Source organism: Pseudophryne corroboree, chromosome 9 (assembly GCF_028390025.1).
Source record: "Pseudophryne corroboree isolate aPseCor3 chromosome 9, aPseCor3.hap2, whole genome shotgun sequence".
Taxonomy (NCBI): domain Eukaryota; kingdom Metazoa; phylum Chordata; class Amphibia; order Anura; family Myobatrachidae; genus Pseudophryne; species Pseudophryne corroboree.
The window spans coordinates 104,461,162-104,479,569 of NC_086452.1; the positions used below are offsets into that span (position 1 = coordinate 104,461,162).

General features: G+C 42.4%; 1 protein-coding gene across 4 annotated transcripts in view; it reads left to right on the plus strand.

Annotated features, from left to right (window-relative positions):
• The window catches only part of BRINP2 (BMP/retinoic acid inducible neural specific 2), a 388,544-nt gene that overhangs the window by 314,773 nt on the left and 55,363 nt on the right, over positions 1-18,408 (plus strand). For all 4 annotated transcript variants that reach the window (XM_063939715.1, XM_063939712.1, XM_063939713.1 and 1 more), the window contains exon 5: positions 13,337-13,442. In XM_063939715.1, the coding sequence (XP_063795785.1) occupies positions 13,337-13,442 (106 nt within the window). The remainder of the gene's footprint in view (positions 1-13,336; positions 13,443-18,408) is intronic.

The following is an 18,408-nucleotide window of genomic DNA, read 5'->3' on the forward strand; positions in this document are numbered from 1 at the left end:
AGTTTCTTATTAATGTGGGGTTTATACTATTTTATACCTTCACGAACACGTGTCCAATCACTTTTGTCTACACAGTGTACATGATAATTAATTGAATATATTCGACCAAATCACTTTTGTTCTTTTTCACTTACTTTCTGTGTTAGCGGTAGGGGTCCACGCTCAGAGGCTGGGCTAACCATTAGTCTATATAAAAAAAAATATTATTATTAATAATATTAAAATAGTTATCATTAGTGAGTGCATGGACTGGGCCCCTTGATAAATATATATAGTAAATACTGCTAGTGCATGCTTGATAATGGTACCAGATTAATGACAACAATGCACTGTAGAAAATACACTATAGTCCTGTGCAGTATAATGTAACGTGACTATAAAATATAATTCAACTGCACAGTCTGCAACCTGATCCCTTGAGAAGGAGGTGGTGGACCCCCCTCCCCCAGGCAGTGGGGCTCACGTGGGTTCCCCATGCACCCCGGTGAGCCAGTCCAACCCTGTCTGGCACTGCCATGGTCTGATTGACAGGTTGCGGGTGTTTGGGGGGCAGTGACAGGCAGCTTCCCAGAGAATGGATTGAGTGTTGACCCCCTGTTATCTGGGCGTGCTGAAGCCAGTGGCTGTGTCCTTCACTGGCTTCAGCAGCATGAATTCCCAGGTCATCCTGAGTAACCAGAGGTGTACACATAGACGATCCGATGCAGCAGCAGATCAGAGAAGCCGCCAGCCTCCTTTGGCATTCACATACAGTATTATCAAGTAGCTGCTGCCGCATACAAATATGTGGCGGTTGTATAATTTATGTCCACCTGTGAATAAGTAAAATGTCATTGGAATATGAGTGTAGTCTTCAGAAGCGGTAGTGCAGCAATTGTACGGAGTCAATATCCCACTTATGGCCGGTATAATTTTTCTTGTCCCACCCAGATAATTGCCGTAACATGCATTAACCCTAAATCTAGCTTCCCAATGCCCCGTATGCCTGCTGCAGTAAATTTGCCACACCGCTACTGAATGCTGTATAAATGTAAGTGATTAGAGAGCTGCAGATCATTTCATAAAACAGCGCAGGACTTCTATTTGATACGGAGGAGAATATTGCAATTTGGTATGTGAGAAAAGATGAATGCTCAGGAAAAGAAGAAGGTAATATTAGGATTGTGTATAAGATGTGTAACACCTTGAAGCAATACCATGCACAGAGAAGCCTGCTGGAGGTCTGTGCCCTGTTGCCTTGTATGGGATCCAGCACTACAAAGCCTTTGCTTCTCATTGATGTGAAATGAAACACAGGAGGAGGATGGGATGAGTGACAGTCATTAATGAATCAGTCCTAGCTGATATAATCATTGAAGTAGTCTATATTAGTGCTGTGCTGATTAAGGCTTCTTGCTAAAGAACAGTTAAAACTTATGAAGCCTCGGGCTAATGAACTCCAGTAGAGGCTCATCAATAATAGCATGCAGGCCTTAAAAGAGACTACAGTGTGAGTACACTGATGTCTGAGTGGGCTAATTTGATCATAGTTAGAGACATAGCTGTGCAGACGTGAGCAGATTGCCCTTCTATATTTGATCTCTGCCTGAGTTACAGCAAACTGCGGCAACGGGTCATAAAGAAGGAGGTGGTGATCTGAGGACACCAGATACGAGTCCGGAGGGAGTCTGGTTTCATGTTTACTCTTTTAAGCACTTATAAAACTGGAGGGAAAAAACCTACAGCATTGTTCTTGATGTATTGTTTTGAAGGGATTTTCTTAGGTACCTTGGGAAACAGTATGAAAAAAAAGTGATATATGTATTAATCATAATGGTATGTTTTCCTAGGGGCCGTTACTTGGCGGAAATGCAGATACCTTTTTCTTGCTAATACCTTTCACTTCTTTGTTGCATAATTCTCTTGGAAAAGACAGTTTATTAGCCAACATGGAGTAGCAGGGAGGGGAAGATAGGGCTCAAACAAACAGGTGGTATTTAAAGGAGACGTCTTATCAGCCTAGCTGCTTTTGTGTTTCTCCTCCTGTATTTCATATATAAGTGAAAGCCTTATCAATAGTGTTCCATCCTAGGCATTGCTCAAATTATGGAACACAGACTCTATTGATCAACTTTTATTCATGGTGTGCCTACACAGGTATCTGGACTATAGATCTACACTAAAAAGGTCTACAGTCAGTAGGTCTACCACTAATGGTAGACATGCATTAGGTCGACAGGGTCAAAAAGGTCGACAGTTCAATAGGTCAAAAGGGTTAAAAGGTCGACACGCATATGGTAGACACAAGTTTTTATATATATATATATATATATATATGATAGCCCAGTTCACGGCACTCCTAATTCCCAAAGGCTTGTAGATTCCACAATGAATGGCCGGTGCCCTCCCTGGTTACAGCAAACGCTGTGTCCAAATGTAGAATGCAAAGTTGGGCGGCACTCACGGCGCAGAAAAAAACAGACAAGCAAGTCTGAAAGTTGCGGTCAATATATATTTTTTTCTTTTCATACTTCACCGTCCACATCGACTACGATTGGGAATAGTAACCTGTGCCGAGCGCAGTGGTAGCGGAGCAAGGCACCTTGCCCGAAGCATGGCGAGCGAAGCAAGCCATGCGAGGGGTCGCAGTACACTAATGGGGCTTGCTTGTGGCAGAAAAGTGACACAACACCCGCACCCGCCCCAAAAAAAGGTCTACCTTTTTTGTGACGACCATTTCCATATCGATCTTTTGACTCTGTTGACCTTTTGACCATGTCGACCATTCCTACTGTCTATTCTATGTCGACCTTTTGACCCCGTCGACCTTATGCATGTCTACCATTAGTGGTAGACCTATTCACTGGAGACCTTTTTAGTGTAGATCTAATAATCCACACCCCTCCACACAGACCTCCATGACCAATCTGTCATGTATTTTTTCATTCACTCTGTTTGGATGTTTAGGTTCCACCTCCGCATGATAAGTGGTTGCTACATCTATATAAATGAATGCCTCGATTTAAATCTATCTGGAATGCACTCTATAGTAGAGATCTTGCTGAAGACAAGTTTTGCATTTCAGCGGAAGCATGTGGGAATGTAGGCATGAGGGCCGGATTCATTTATGCTTAATACTTACCGCATGAGGTAAAGGACTTGTAGACTTGGACTATTACACCTGGAGCTATTCAATTACACACTTCCTTGTGTGGTAAATCTGTGGCTAAGGCGCGATAAAACATAGGTTCCAGACCAGTATTAAGACCCCAGAGATGGGTTAATGTGTTTGCGGTGGCCGCAATAAGGATGGAAAGCACTACTTACCGCAGATTTCTGTTAGAGCCTCAGGAGGGCGTGAATAGAAATCCGCATTAAGTGCAGCCTGCAGGCTTATTGCAAGCTGCTGGAGACTTATTGCAAGCTGCCAGAGATTTATTGCGAGCTGCCGAGGCTTATTGCAAGTTGCCGGAAGTTGCTATTAAATAGCCACAGGCACTGCTTTGACGCTAATTAAATCTGTCCCTTGGTACTGTATCTCTATAATGCCTCTTACAACACCCTAAGATTACCTAGGTGGCACAAAGGGACCTATGGGCTTGATGCTCAGAGCATTTTGCACAGCAACTGTAGACTATTGAAGTAAGATAAAGAAGTGTTGAGGGCACATTCTATGGGCGTTCCTTCAGAAGATCATTATTATTACTTGTTATGCATAGCACTAGACAGCCACATCTGTTCCACAAAAGTATGTTTGCACCATCTCTGAGCATAGTGGGAGTTAGGCCTTACTCTGCACTTAGGCACTATGATTATATAACACAAAGCTTCAAACACAAACAGTTGTCACATGTAATAAAGAAAGTCCCTGTGTTCCCTTAATCTCATCAATAATTTAATACATACTTTTGGGTAAATTGAGCTGTATTTTAGGACAAAATGGAAAGGTTGAATCGAATGGAAGGGGTTGTTCTAGTGTGGTAGGAGGCTGGATTGTGGTGTGACACGTTTACACTTTCCACCTTGCATCTTCAGATCTTTCCACCTCACTGCAAAGCTAGGCGCATGTCTGCTGAGAGAGGAGCCATTGGATAGACCATATACGTGAATCAGTACAAGCCAAAGTGTATAAGTGGGATGAGGGCTAGGGACCGGGGGCGTGGGATAGGGTAATGCACCAGAGAGGGGTTTAGACCATAGAAGCCACCCCCTGTGTCCTAAGCCCTAGCCGTCACCCCCTGTGATTAGCTTTAGCCGACACCCCATGTGTCCTTAACCCTATCCGAAACCCATGGGAGGGGTAAATAAATTACCCCGTCCCCTGTCGTCATCTAAAAGTCACTATGCTGCGGCCGGTCATGTGACCGTCAGCATCCTGACCGCCGGGATAGCGTATCAGACCCTATATAACAACTATGCATTGTAATTTAGGTACTCTGTGCTTGTATTTCCTTCAGAAAACAAAATTAGCAAGCAAATGGTTAAGGAAGAAGAGCCTGACGAAAGCGATATGCTATTAATCATCATGTACATTACCTATGCATAATTATTGTTGTTGTTATTATTATTCTTATCTATATGCAGCCAAAATTTTCTGCATTACAGTAAGATCATGGAACAACGCATGAAAAATAATTTATAATGAATTGCCGGGCTCTGGAAGCACATTAGAGGATTGGAATAATACACACTTGGCAGATGATTGTTGTAAGAGGACCATCCATTGATAAGAAGGCTAACACACAGTAGTGCATCACAATTGGTGTTGTTAAGCAATCTTTTGTTAAGTTGTTAGAGTACTGTATCTGACCGGGTGTGGTAGGTTAGGTAGATTAGACTTAGGGCGACAGTGTCTAGATCGACCTCTACTGGTCGACAGTAAGTAGGTCAACATGGTTTCTAGGTCGACAGGGACTTTAGGTCGACATGTACTAGGTCGATATGAGAAAAGGTCGACATGAGTTTTTTTATCCTCTTTTGGTGTCGTTTTCTCCATACAGTGACCGGGAACCCCAATTAGTGCACCGTGTCCCCTCGCATGGCTCGCTTTGCTCGCCATGCTTTGGGCAGGGTGCCTCGCTCCGTTACCGCTGCGCTCGGCACAGGTTACCGTTCCCAATTGTAGTTCACGTGGATTGTAAAGTATAAAAAATTTTGAAAAACCCACGTCGACCTTTTGTCATGTCGACATAGAACATGTCAGCCTACTTACTGTCAACCAATAGTGGTCGACCTAGACAGTGTTGACCTACTTGCTGTCGATCTAACGACCGGATCCCATCTGACCTGTGGATACATCCTAGAGTGATTTACTAACTGGAGCACAGATTTGCACATCAGTCTTTGTGCTATGTACCTGTGTCTGCTCATTCCGAGAAGATACATTAGTGTCCCATCGAAGATGATAGATGGTCCAGGATGGTGTGTTGTTGGCCTATGTACACTATGTGCTTAATCAATGTTATATCTCTCTCTAGATTTCTATGTCCCATTTACCCATTCTCTGTCTAAGCAACACTGCAGTTTTCAACCTAAGTGTTACATTTGCAAGTAAGGTGTGTGGGGGTCGGTGCCAGTGTCCGATACTGCTCTGACCCCGCAGTGCGGTGGCCTACGTCACAGAAGTGACAAGTGGGCGGCTGACTGCTGACTGTATTTGTTGTATTATTTGGCATTGTAATCTTAGATGGGAATATGACTTTTTGCTGGTCAAAGTATTCTGCACATTACATCCCATCTACATATGTTACTATTGGCCTATAGATGGTGGCTTGGAGCTGTTTATTATGGTCAACATTTTGTAACAAATTTATGTGCGTGTTGTAAATCGGGAGTATGTATTATGATTTAATACTTGGACCCTAATACCCACAAGGCAGTGGTACCAAAAGAAGATGGGGAATATTTACTAAAGTGTGGGTTTTCAGATTTTGAGCTGTTGCTCATAGCAACCAATCAGATTCTAGCTATTATCTTGTAGAAGTTGCTAAATAGAATCTGATTGGTTGCTATAGGCAACATCACCACTTCAGTAAATAAACCCCATATAGTGCTACTAAGCAGTGGTCCCGGGCTATCTTGTTGCTATGGGACAGAGTAGTACTGGATTGGTTAAATTGGATGTTTTACCATGCAGTTTGGCGTCCTGTAGCACATGTAGTATAGGCCAAACCTCCAGACAATGGGCATCACATGCAGCTTAAGTTTTCAGCGTTAAACCGCAGCTTAGTAACTTCTAAGTTTGGAACTGAAAACCACATTCTACTGTATGTGTGGGCAGTCTGCAAAACACAACCAATTTCCACTATTTAGTAAATTGTCCCCTAAATGGTAAAAGTTTCATGTTATGTTTGGCTTAAAAATACATAGGAGCAGGGTCGGACTGGCCCACAGGGGTACCGGGGAAACCACCGGTAGGCCCCACTGCCTGAGGGCCCACTCCTTCCTCTAGGGATCAGGTTCCAGACTGTGCACTTGTATAATACATGGTAGATATGTTGCATTACACTGCACTAAACTGTTGTGTATTTCAAGCCTCTGTGGAGGCTGGCCACACTGCCTTTGTAGGCTGGCCACACCCCTAAGTATGGGCCATTATAACTGCATTCCACGGTGGGCCCTTCATGCCCCAGTCTGACACTGCATAAGAGTAGATGTTTAATATCGGTTGGGTTTACATAGCCTCTGAGAATTGGCAGGGTTGACATTTCAAAGAGCAATAATAATGCTAAATCAGCGAGGTATAGCATTAATTACTATTGCTGTTTGAAAACATTGGTCAAAATAGTTGATCATTGGCAGTGTGCCGGTATTCTCTTTGTGCCATGCAATTATGCACTTTTTATTTTGCTCGTCATTGCCATATAAGTATGATATGCAGATCATGTATGCATCCTTTGAAATTATATATTAATATATTTTTTTTACAAAATGCACAGATGGGCCTACATGACATGTTTTGCTGTATGCACAGCTTTAACCCCTTCTTATCTGCACTTGACTCCTCCTGCGCTTGTGTTCTTCAAAGATTTAATAGAAAAACAACCTGTGTTACATGTTTGTTCTTTTTGAGCTTTAAGATCCTGCACATCCATTATTTTTAGTATCTTTCTGCGCTCGTACCTTGCCCACTGAAAATGTTTCCCCTCCTGACCAACTCACAATGGGGGTCATTCCGAGTTGATTGCTTGCTAGCAACTTTTTGCAGCGCTGCAATCAGATAGTCGCCACCTATGGGGGAGTGTATTTTAGCTTTGCAAGTGTGCGAACGCTTTTGCAGCCGATGGCACAAAAAAGTTTTTTGCAGTTTCTGAGTAGCTCTGGACTTACTCAGCCGCTACGATCACTTCAGTCTTTTTGGTCCCGGAATTGACGTCAGACACCCGCCCTGCAAACGCTTGGACACGACTGAGTTTTTCCAAACGCTTCCAGAAAACGGTCAGTTGACACCCACAAACGCCCTCTTTCTGTCAATCACCTTGCAATCGGCTGTGCGAATGGATTCTTCCTTAAATCCGTCGCCCAGCACTGATCCTCTTTGTACCCATACGACGCGCCTGCGCAATACGGTGCATACGCATGCACAGTTTTGCTGAGATTTCATCTGATCGCAGCGCTGCAAAAAGTTGCTAGCGAGGGATCAACTCGGAATGACCCCCAATATTGACATATACTGTATGTAATAAGTTTTGGTAAGAGGGCAATTATATTGGTCTTATTTATACATATATTGGTCTTATTACATTTAAGAAAGAAACCTTTTTTTATTGTATACACACAATTGAAAAATGCTAGATAGGAAGGAAAACATACAACCTGTAATTACTTATATAAATTCTCTGAATATTCCGTCATGGTCTAATTTCAATCCTATGTTAGATATAGTAGTTGTGTTCTTTTAGGCTCGATACCCCATCCCATTGTTAAGAATGAATATAACATCCCACCATATAAAGCAGTCCCTTGCATTCTTTGCCGTTTTGCATTTGACTTGATGTAGTCGGCTGTAAAGCTCAGTAAATTCTGGTATGATGTAGGGTTAAAGTGAGCAAGTGATCGGCGACAGAAGAGGGATGGCACGAACTCAGGGCACAGCAGGGGAATTATGCAGGAATGAGGCTTAAGATGTGAAAAGGGGCAGCATGACTAAGGGATTTTAATGTGCTTTTTAATTTGAATTTGATTAAGCTGATACCAGTGCAATCATCTGCTCAGTTAAATTATGTGGTCTGTCTTCCTTCATTCACTGCACCATCCTGGCTCTAAATAGTGTTCTTTTCATAATCACTGCTTAAAAAGATAACGGGGAAAAAAAGAGGGAAGGGGGTTAATTTGTGTCTCTGATAGCTGATGCCATCTGCATGGTAGAAAGAGCTCTGATTTACATCATCTGACCGCTTGGCCCCATAACATCAGTCTTGGTGTGGTTTGGCTTTGCAGGCTGGGCATGCATACCAATTCTCCTAAGCACAATCATTTCAAGTGTACATCCAGAGTTATGCAATGTCAAACAGAAGGTGAAGAGAAAAAAAGCTGCATGATGACATAAAGATGTCCGAGGCATGGAGAGTCGGAGACATGATCTAAGCTGCACATACTGTGTCCTACACACCATATAGGCAGCTACATTACTTCCTGGTCTTGAACAATATTTAGCCTATCAATTCAATTAAAACTTCTGACATCACTAAGGCACGAGGCAATGTGCACCAGGTTACTCAGTGATATATTTAAAAAAAAAAAGGTTTTTACATGTTATCTACTTTTGGGCTTATAGTTCCCGTGTGGGTCGTAAAGCATCCATTATTTTTAGTGTCACTCTACACTCGTGCTTTGCCCACTAAAAACATTTGTGTCTCCCACAAAATGGCTGCTTCACTGTTGTGTAGGTGAGGTATAAACTTAAAACAAAGTCCAAGACCAATGTTTAGAATGCAACACTTCCTCTTAGTGTGTCTCCTCCACCCTTATCTCTTCTTTGTTCTATGATCCATCCTTAAGATTTCATGCGTGGATCTCATCTACTATTCAGTAGAGATGACGTGTGTGCAGATCCCAATGCCATCAACACTTACACTCTAGACTTGTAATATTGAGCTTGCCTCTGTGAAACCCGGCCAGCCTATTATTCCTTTCTGTTACTGTTACTTTTAATTATACGGTTGAAAAATGAAAGCCACATTTGTTTTACATTCTCGGCTAACTGAAGTCTCTCTTCCTGTTCCCGTGTTCAGGCTCGTTCAAAAAGTTGTGCATCAATAAGTAACTGACCGCAACTTAAGAACATATATAGAGGGGGCAAATTTTAGCTGAGACAAATGGTTTCACCCCGCAACCCCCCAAAGTGCCCAGTTGAGCATCTATAACCCCATGCCTCCAATCTATTTCAGTAGTAGTAAGTTCATTTTAAGATTGGCACTTGATCGCGCTGCTTTCCTTGGAAAAATGTGCTCCATCTGTACAGACGCACTTTATCTATACCTCCCAGGCCTACTTACATGGAAAGACACATTGTAGTTATTTCATAGCCTATCATTAGCATACATCATCTTGACAATTAGTTTATCCAGCTATAAGTCCTAGGGGTTTATTTCTCAAATAACGGTTTGGCCGAGGGATTTAATGCGCCAATTTAAAGTGCCCTTTTATTGGCTTTATTACAAAAAATCGGTGCTATAAATTTTGCAGCACATCTGCCGAAAAATTGCTGAAATTATAAATAAACTCCCTAGTCTTTTTTTCCCCTCAAGTATATTCCCTGTTAACCTCATCGAACAAATGCATACATTTCAAAGTGACATCATTAACATATACTGTGCCAGCTGTTACTGAATATAACAAACGCAATGCTTCTGCCTCCTTTAAAAACTCCTTTCTCTATCCTCCTTGCTCTTCTCACAGTGGATGTCTTCTTCTCCAGGCTGTGATGGACATTTCATTGAGTTCATCTTTTCCCACCTTTGTTCAAAATCACATTTTCAACATCTTTATCACTGCAGACTGATTAGAATCTGCTGACATCTTTACTGTTTGCTCGGAAAGCTTCAACACACAAACACATCTAAATATGTTGTCATCACTACAGTCCATGGTACTAGTAATTTACCAGCTGTTGTCTTCACATTATACTTCTGTGAATTGGCACATAACGTCACCTCACCATAGAGGGATTTTTGATTTAATGTATATTTAAAAGTATAGCAGAGAAAATGTCACTAGCCTAATAGGAGGAAACCTGGAATTTGTTCTGAAAATCAAATGCCTGGGGGATTGGTTGCACTTCTGACTCTCATTTTCAGGCCACCTAGTGGATTTGTTAAAATAAAACAAAGGCACTGACTTGAAGGGAGACGAGCAATATCAAGCGGAGATAAACTAATGAACATCCAGCTATCATTTTATAGAATGTACTTGATAAGTGATAGCTAGAAGCCAATTGGCTACTTTTGGAAAATGGGGCAGATTTAGGGGTCAGGCACAATGTTACTGGGTACCACCTTCACCTGGATTCTGGTGAGACTCTGTCCGCACTAGCTACCTATGTTTGTGTCTTTTGTGGACTAAGAACTCCTGAGACACCTCCGAATGTAGTCTTTGTTCTATGTCCAAACAACTCCAGCTGAACTGAGGCACTGGAAAGTTCTGATACAGAGGGACTGCTGTGGCGCTCCCAGTTAGTGGTGCCCTTAGGCTCGTGCCTCATTTGCTTAGTGGTAAATCCAGTACTGATGGCCAACTTTTCCACATGTCCTCTATACAAGGTGTTATACATATCCCCTTTGGTATTTTTCAGGTTAAACCATGGACTAATTACAGAGGTCAAGAGACAGATCAGTCTATATGCCTTTTACTTATTTCCTTATTGGTCTTTATGTAAGGTCCATCAACGCACGACTTATTGCTCTAAAGCTCACTCTGCGTCACTTACCTATTCCTTGTATATTCCTTGTTACAGCACCTCATTTCATTTTGTCCTGACATTTGCCCTTTATGATACGTCTGGGTTTCTTTTAAACCACCTTATGCATATTGCTAGTGAAATGGGCATGGAGTGGCCTTGCTCAAGTGATTCATTGTGAATCATATTATCCAGGCCTTAGTTTCCTTGCCAAGTGCTGGGCATCTCTGAGATTCGTGGCATTATGTATCAGGAGCCGGGCCGTGTAGATGCGATATGCTACAAATCGCATCAGGCCCCCAGTACCTTCTCTAGAGTCTAGAGTGCATATTTCTCAGTCAGGAGAACTGTCTGAAACTCGTGAGCCTAGACAGTTGCTGGTGTTTCAATAGTCCACTACAGTCAGGCGGGCTAGTCTTGTTATTTCTCTGTCAACAACCCAATGGTAATAAAATTGTTAATTTGAAACGTTTGATTCAGAACCCATTTACAATCAATTTCTCATAAATATTTAAACTAGAGAAATGCAGCAGACAGTCAAGTAAGCTGGTGGCTTCCTACAGTCCTCTTTCTGGTGGGCGAGAAAGCAAACCCCTAAATGAAGTATTTCGTAGATGGCTTATGGAGATAAAAAATAAACTCATACAGTTAACCTGATTCTAGCATTCCTAAAAATAATGGCCCAAATGCAATAGTGTCAGAATACTGACCTCTGTATCCCGATGGTGAGAATCCCGACAGGGACAAGGTAAGCATACTTACCTTCCCCCAATGCTCCCCTGTTTGTTCCTGCAGCCTTAACCTAAAACACCCCCCATCCCGCAGCCTAAACCTAACCCTTTCTGGTGGTGCCTAAACCTAGCCTGCCTCACTGCAGCCTAAACCTAACCCTCCCTCCCCCATGGCCTAACCCACACCCTCTCCAGGGGTTACCTGAACCTAACCCACCCTCCCCGCAGCCTAAACCTGCCCGCCACCACCACCACCACCCTCCTGACCAGATCCCTTAAAGGACACACCTTCATATTATGTAACATTATAATGCCCTCCAGTTCATTCTATATCACAGTACAATGAGCATGTCCAAGGGCATAATTAGATATATGGTAGGCCCCTAGGCAAATGTTTGCAGGGGCCCCTATGTACATGTACAGTACTGTACCACTCAGTGGTGAATTAATGTATATAACACATGTAACTCTGACAGGGATGGTGGGCCCCTTTCAAGTCTGAGCCCCATAGCAGCTGCACTTACTGCACCTATGGTAGCTACGCCGTTGGTCTGGGAGTTCGGGAACATCACCTCTATGCAGGCAAATGGATGCGATATGTGTACATGGATGCATCTGCCTAGTAACTTTATGGAAGGCATTTATATTATGGTTATATGAGAGTAACATTTTTTTTAATTTGAGTTCAGCACTAGAGACAATGGTGGTCATTCCAAGTTGATCACTCGCTAGCAGTTTTTAGCAGCCGTGCAAATGCTATGCCGCCGCCCACTGGGAGTTTATTTTAGCTTAGCAGAAGTGCGACCGAATGGATCGCAGAGCGGCTACAAATTTTTTGTGTGCAATTTCTGAGTAGCTCAAAACCTACTCAGCGCTTGCGATGACTTCAGTCTGTTTAGTTCCTGTTTTGACGTCACAAGCACCTAGCACGCCTGCGTTTTTTCGAACACTCCCTGAAAACGGTCAGTTGCCACCCAGAAACGCCCACTTCATGTCAATCACTCTGCGGCCAGTAGTGCAACTAAAATGCTTTGCTAGACCTTTGTGCAAAACTACAACGTTCGTTGTGCCCGTACGACGCGCGTGCGCATTGCGCCGCATGCGCAGAACTGCAGTTTTTTAGCCTGATCGCTGTGCTGCGAACAAATGCAGCTAGCGATCAACTTAGAATGACCCCCAATAGAAGCATATTGCGTATGATGTTAGAATGTGATTTAAGAGAGGTCACACAATTATAATGGCAATTAGTACAATTACACTTTTACCAATATTTTGAAAAGTACCATAGAATTTGTCATTGTGACCTCTTAAAGAGCTGGTCTTGTTTCACCTTTTGAATCAATTTGTATTATTGTACGCCGTTGTTTGTGAATAGGTAATTATTACTATAAAAATGTAGACCGCTGCAGATTGTGTTGTTCAAATGCGCAGAGCGAAATTTACCGTTTCTTAATGTGTGGAAAAAATGCTGGCTAGCCCATTAAAAGGCATCATTGCACAACAATCTGAAAATGAATAGGAAATTAGTCATTTATTTTCCACAGCTTTGATTTATCTATTGGGAAAAGCATACATAATTTGTGTTTAGGTCAAGGCAATGTCAGCCGCTGGTATAAGACAAGTGAAATAGTTAGGGATTTGGATTATAAAGCAAGTCATTGATGTCCTTAACAGCAAAAAATAATTGAATCTCATAATTGCCAGCTTGTAACACTGTGTCCATTTATAGGTAACGGAAACTCGAACCGGTCCTCTTGGCTGCAGTAACTACGACAACCTGGACTCTGTTAGCTCTGTATTGGTGATGGGTCCTGAGAGCAAAGTCCAGCTTCTTGGTAAGAAATAACATTTTACTGAATTATAATGTGATGTACGTAGATACCTGCTGCAAGGCAATATTAATGACATATATGTATACAAAACAGAAATACTTTTATTATTGGTGTTAATATAACTGTACTGCAAGTGTTTGTGTATCTAGCAGATACAGTGGCGTAAGTTCGTCCCAGTTGCCCGGAGGCAAGATAAATATTGGTGCCCCCCCCCCATGTATAGATAAATCTATGTATGTATGTATGTATGTATGTATGTATGTATGTATATATATGGAGTAAAGAAAATGGAAAAAAGATATATATACTGTATATATATTTACATTTCATTGTCTTTTGTTTTAAATCACACATTTCTTAGCAGTCATACACAGGATTAGAACCCATGACCTGTTAAACAGAAGCAGACACCTTACTGAAGCTATTTGCTCTTTCTTATCTAGCTTAGCTGTAGTCACAAACTACATACATCTGCTCAGTAACTCACAATGCTGATTATATCTCTAACAATTATTTTACAAGTGTCATACCTAGGTCTAGAACCCACAACCTATTACAATGGAAGCAGGCACCTTAATGATGGAGCTATTTGCTCCTGTATGGGAAGCATGAGAATTACAACTAAGTTACATATATTTGTCAGAGAAGTAGGTCGTGGGTTCTAATCCTGGGTATGACACTTTTATAATGTGCATCTATAATAAAGAGGGTGTGACTTGTAAGGTGCAGAGACTAATGGGGGAGGGGAGTCGGCCATGGAAGAGATAGCTGCAGCTGCCAATTAACTTAATTGAATGGAGTCGCTGAACATGGGAGGAGAGGTGCCCCCCTAAACAGCAGGTGCCCGGCGACAGTCAACTCCATTGCTTCCCACAGTTAAGCCTCTGAGCAGATATATGTACAGTATGGGGATTTTGTTCATATTTAATAAAATTTGCAATGTAGTACTCGAAAACACCCATTTTCAAGAGATAACCGTAATTATTTAGGATCCCCCAAATGTACAATGGAAGGACCGCAGCAGATTTCTCCATAACTGCCATGGTTCTACACCCCCCCCCTTTTCCTACCGCAGCTGCAGCACTTCTACGTGGACTGTAAAGCTGTCAGACTTACCAAGCTCTGGAATGCTTCGCGTTCTGAAGCTTGACCCTTTCTGATCCCCCAAATTTCTTATTGTCGCCAATAGTGATGTTAAAAATATTATAACTGTCGGTAACTAGTTACCAGCCCACAGGCAAATGCAGGAGGGGGGTTGCGGTTGCCCAGAAACCCCCCTCCTGTTGGCAAGTGGCTGATATTATGACAATAGCAATGGTATATAATATGATTACTAGAGCTGCCGTCACCTCATGCAGTTTAAAGGACAGAGCAGAGCTGCTGCACACCCCCAGTGGTAGCAGCTTCTTCTAGCAAGTTTGCTGTGTGTGTGTGGATCTGAGTCTCAATCAGTGCACTAGACCAGAGAGTAGCTACCAGGTAGAAGAGACAGGAGCTTTACCATGAGGTGTGAGAATGTGTGCTTAGAAAGTGCAGTACTGGTTCTATTATGTTTGTCTATTTATTTATTTATTATGGTATGTTTAACCTTTTCCTGACCACTTATTTACATATCTCCCAACTGGCAGGAGAGTCCAGTTTCTTCTGTGACTGTCCCACTGTCCCACCTGCAGTGTCTCACAGTGGGGGGCAGTTGGGAGAGACCCTCTTACATGATGCAGAGCAGCGGTGAACACTGTGCGCATGTGCACAGCATCTATTCACCTGGAAAGAGGAACAGGGGGCATGCCAGCAGTTCACAAAGTGCTCGGCATGTCCCCACAGTGGTGAAAACGGGGGCATGGCCCGCAATTGCGGCACTTCCCGCAAGGCCGCGTCCCCAACCCATGAGGCCATGCCCCCTAATTTTGGGTGCGCGTCGGTGATGCACACCAGTGCCCCTCCTCCCAGCTTTAGAAAGTTGGGAGATATGTATTTATATAATTTAAATGTTTAATACAGACTATAGAGTATAGAGAGCATCTATAGTGTTAAATATTACTACTGTATTCCATACAGTATCCTCTGTATAAAAAGTCCAGGGTCATTGCTAGGTTCTTCTATTGCTCTCCCAAATTCCCACACTTGCTCCAATGTTCCGCAGAGTGGGAAACTGAGGCTTGCATTTGGAAACCCCTCCTCTAGAAATCCTGCGTTTGCCACTGACAGCCCGTCAAAATGACAGAACAACATAACAGTAATGTCAGCGTCTGCGACCTGAATGGAGCAACACTTGCTTGCTCCGTAGGGCGCCGTCTAGTGACCGCTGGCGAGCAAGACACCTGAATTTCCCCCACAGAGGTTAGGAGCAGCGTTAGCCTTTTATTATATAGGATTAGTAAATATACCCCTTAAGCCTACAGCCTGTCCCCAATCTCTGGAGTATAGATATATACTTAATAAAAGCCGTCACTGGAAAAAGGTCTCAGGGTGTAGCGTCAATAAAAAAGACAATTTCAAACCTATCTAATGAAAAATTTAAAATTACTACATCTACTTTTAATTATAAACCATGGCTCAGAATTGAGTTGCTTCATCTGCTTCGATATTTATTAGAATTTGATAGCATGCAAAAGTGCATAGATAAATAATTATTTCATTGTATTAAACTACAATATGGTGTCACTTTAGCATTCGTGATTTACAGTGGGGAATAGGTTATTCCTCGTGCTTGTGTGTTACAGGCATAGCATACTATAATTCCACTGATGTGACAACTCACGCCGGAGTTTTATTTACAAAGTCCTAATGTGCACTAACTAACCCAGAGCCACCGATCACCAATTAGCCTTTATCGCTCTTCTGCAATTTACACAAAGCGAATGTGGTTGGTAATTAGTTTCTATGGCTTTATGCCCATTTCCACCTTTATACTGTTAGTAATTACCCCCACTGAATCATGTCTTTATAAATTACAGTAGGGATTACATTGTCTTACATATAATTAATTATATTTATAACTTTGCTCGCTGTTATGTGTAGTGATAGAATTTCTTGTTTTCCATCACACGCAGCGGTACTTTCAGTTCCAAGGAGGAATTATTATGTACTAGGCAGCCTGCTGTCCTGGAAATGGCAGGACCTGAAGGAGTCATTTTAATGATATTAGAACCTCATTCTAGGGACATTTATAATAAACATGGCCTGGGGTTAGCGTCCCATGCACGGATTCCATTACAAATCGCAGGCTGTGGTCAATACCACGAAATCCAACAGTGCTAAACTGGACAGAACAATATATAGCTAGATACAGCACAACACAGTGTCCCTGTTACACTCCTTATCGATTGTTGTCAGCCAGATATTTGACAACACAGACTTATCTAAAATGAAAACACAGAAGCAAATATTGTAAGGAAAGATGGTCAGCTTCATTTATTTAATGAATTATAGTAATAGATGTTAATAAGGAGAAGGTAAGGTAGTAAAGAAAGAGACAGGCCTAGATGAGTGGTCTTCTGCCCACCCATCATACTCCACTGGAGGTTTCCAACTCCCCTCCCAAAGGCACCAACCAAAAAGCCTACCTAAACCGTTGGTACCACTGACCACAGTAGGGTAGAATCAGCCTAGCCTAGTGTATTGGCTGGAGAGCACCGTAAGCTCTCCAGCAAGTTGGTCACTGTAGCTGTTTTTTATCGTAATCATCCCCAAAAGCCGACAACAACTAGGGAGGGAGGGCGACGTGTGCAAACAGGCAATGTGCCCTAGAAAGTTCAACCAGCATCACACATCTAAAACACGTGCCCTAGCTCACCCCGCATACAAACTACAACCCATCAACCTATAAGACCTCAGTCTGAACCTATTCTAAAATTTTAACTCTGTCTTAAACATTTTACATTTGACAACCTACTCAGTTTAAATTACTGTCATGCTCCGGAGTTTTAAAATTACTTTTTCCCAGTCAACACGGAACTTGAGGTTAAAAGTACCATCTATGAAGTTTGCAGCCCGTTACATTGGGCCATTCACTATTGAGCATGTTATCAACCCAGTTTCGTTCAATCTTAAATTACTTCCTTTCTTGAAGATATAGAACTATTCATATTTCATTATTGAAACCACTCATACTTCATAGGTTTTATTCAGAGCTACCTAAAGCCTCTCTGGTCCAAACTCATCATGGAATAGAATATGAAGTAGCAAAGATTGTGGACTCTTAAATTTGTTATTGACATCTCCAGTACTTAATTGATTGTAAGGGCTACAGCTCTGAAGAACGTTCTTGGACTTATGCTTCCAATTCCATGCTCCTCACTTGATCTGAGCGTTCCATATTAATTTTCCACGTAAGCATAAGAGGTGTCCTGGGGTCAACCATGAAGGGGGGAGGGGGTGTTGTCACTCTCAGGAGTTTTAAAACTACTTTTTTACCTTTGCTGTGTTTGTCCTGGTTGGTGTCAAGGTCCATCTGTGCTGTGGCCACACATCGCTCTCTGCTGGCTATGAGGTCTATCTGCTGACAATGCTAAATTCCTTTGTCGTATAAACAACCCTTTATGAAGCTAAGAACACTGTACGCTGTTTACTTAAGAAGTACCGTAATGGTACGCTATCTGCGTAGCGATCGCTCAGCCGTAGGCGAGACGCTCAAGCGTCACGTTCGCTTACGGCCCAGTGATCACAAGACACGTTATTGGTTATGTCTAGGGGAATGATTCGCTATGGCGTAGCTTACGCTCGAGACCACGAGGAGGTCACCAGCGATGCAGACGCTCACAACACTATACCTTTATGATAAAACCTTATACCAATGAAATACACTGAATACCTTAATGTGAGTACAGGGTGTAGGTGCAACCTTGTGTAACCTGACTATCTACAAAGCTGCTTGAGCGTCACCGACGCTCAAGTGAACACTTATCACTATAGAAAATACACAGATGCTGGTTTAGGTTCCAAGGCCTATTAACTGTATTATATCTAA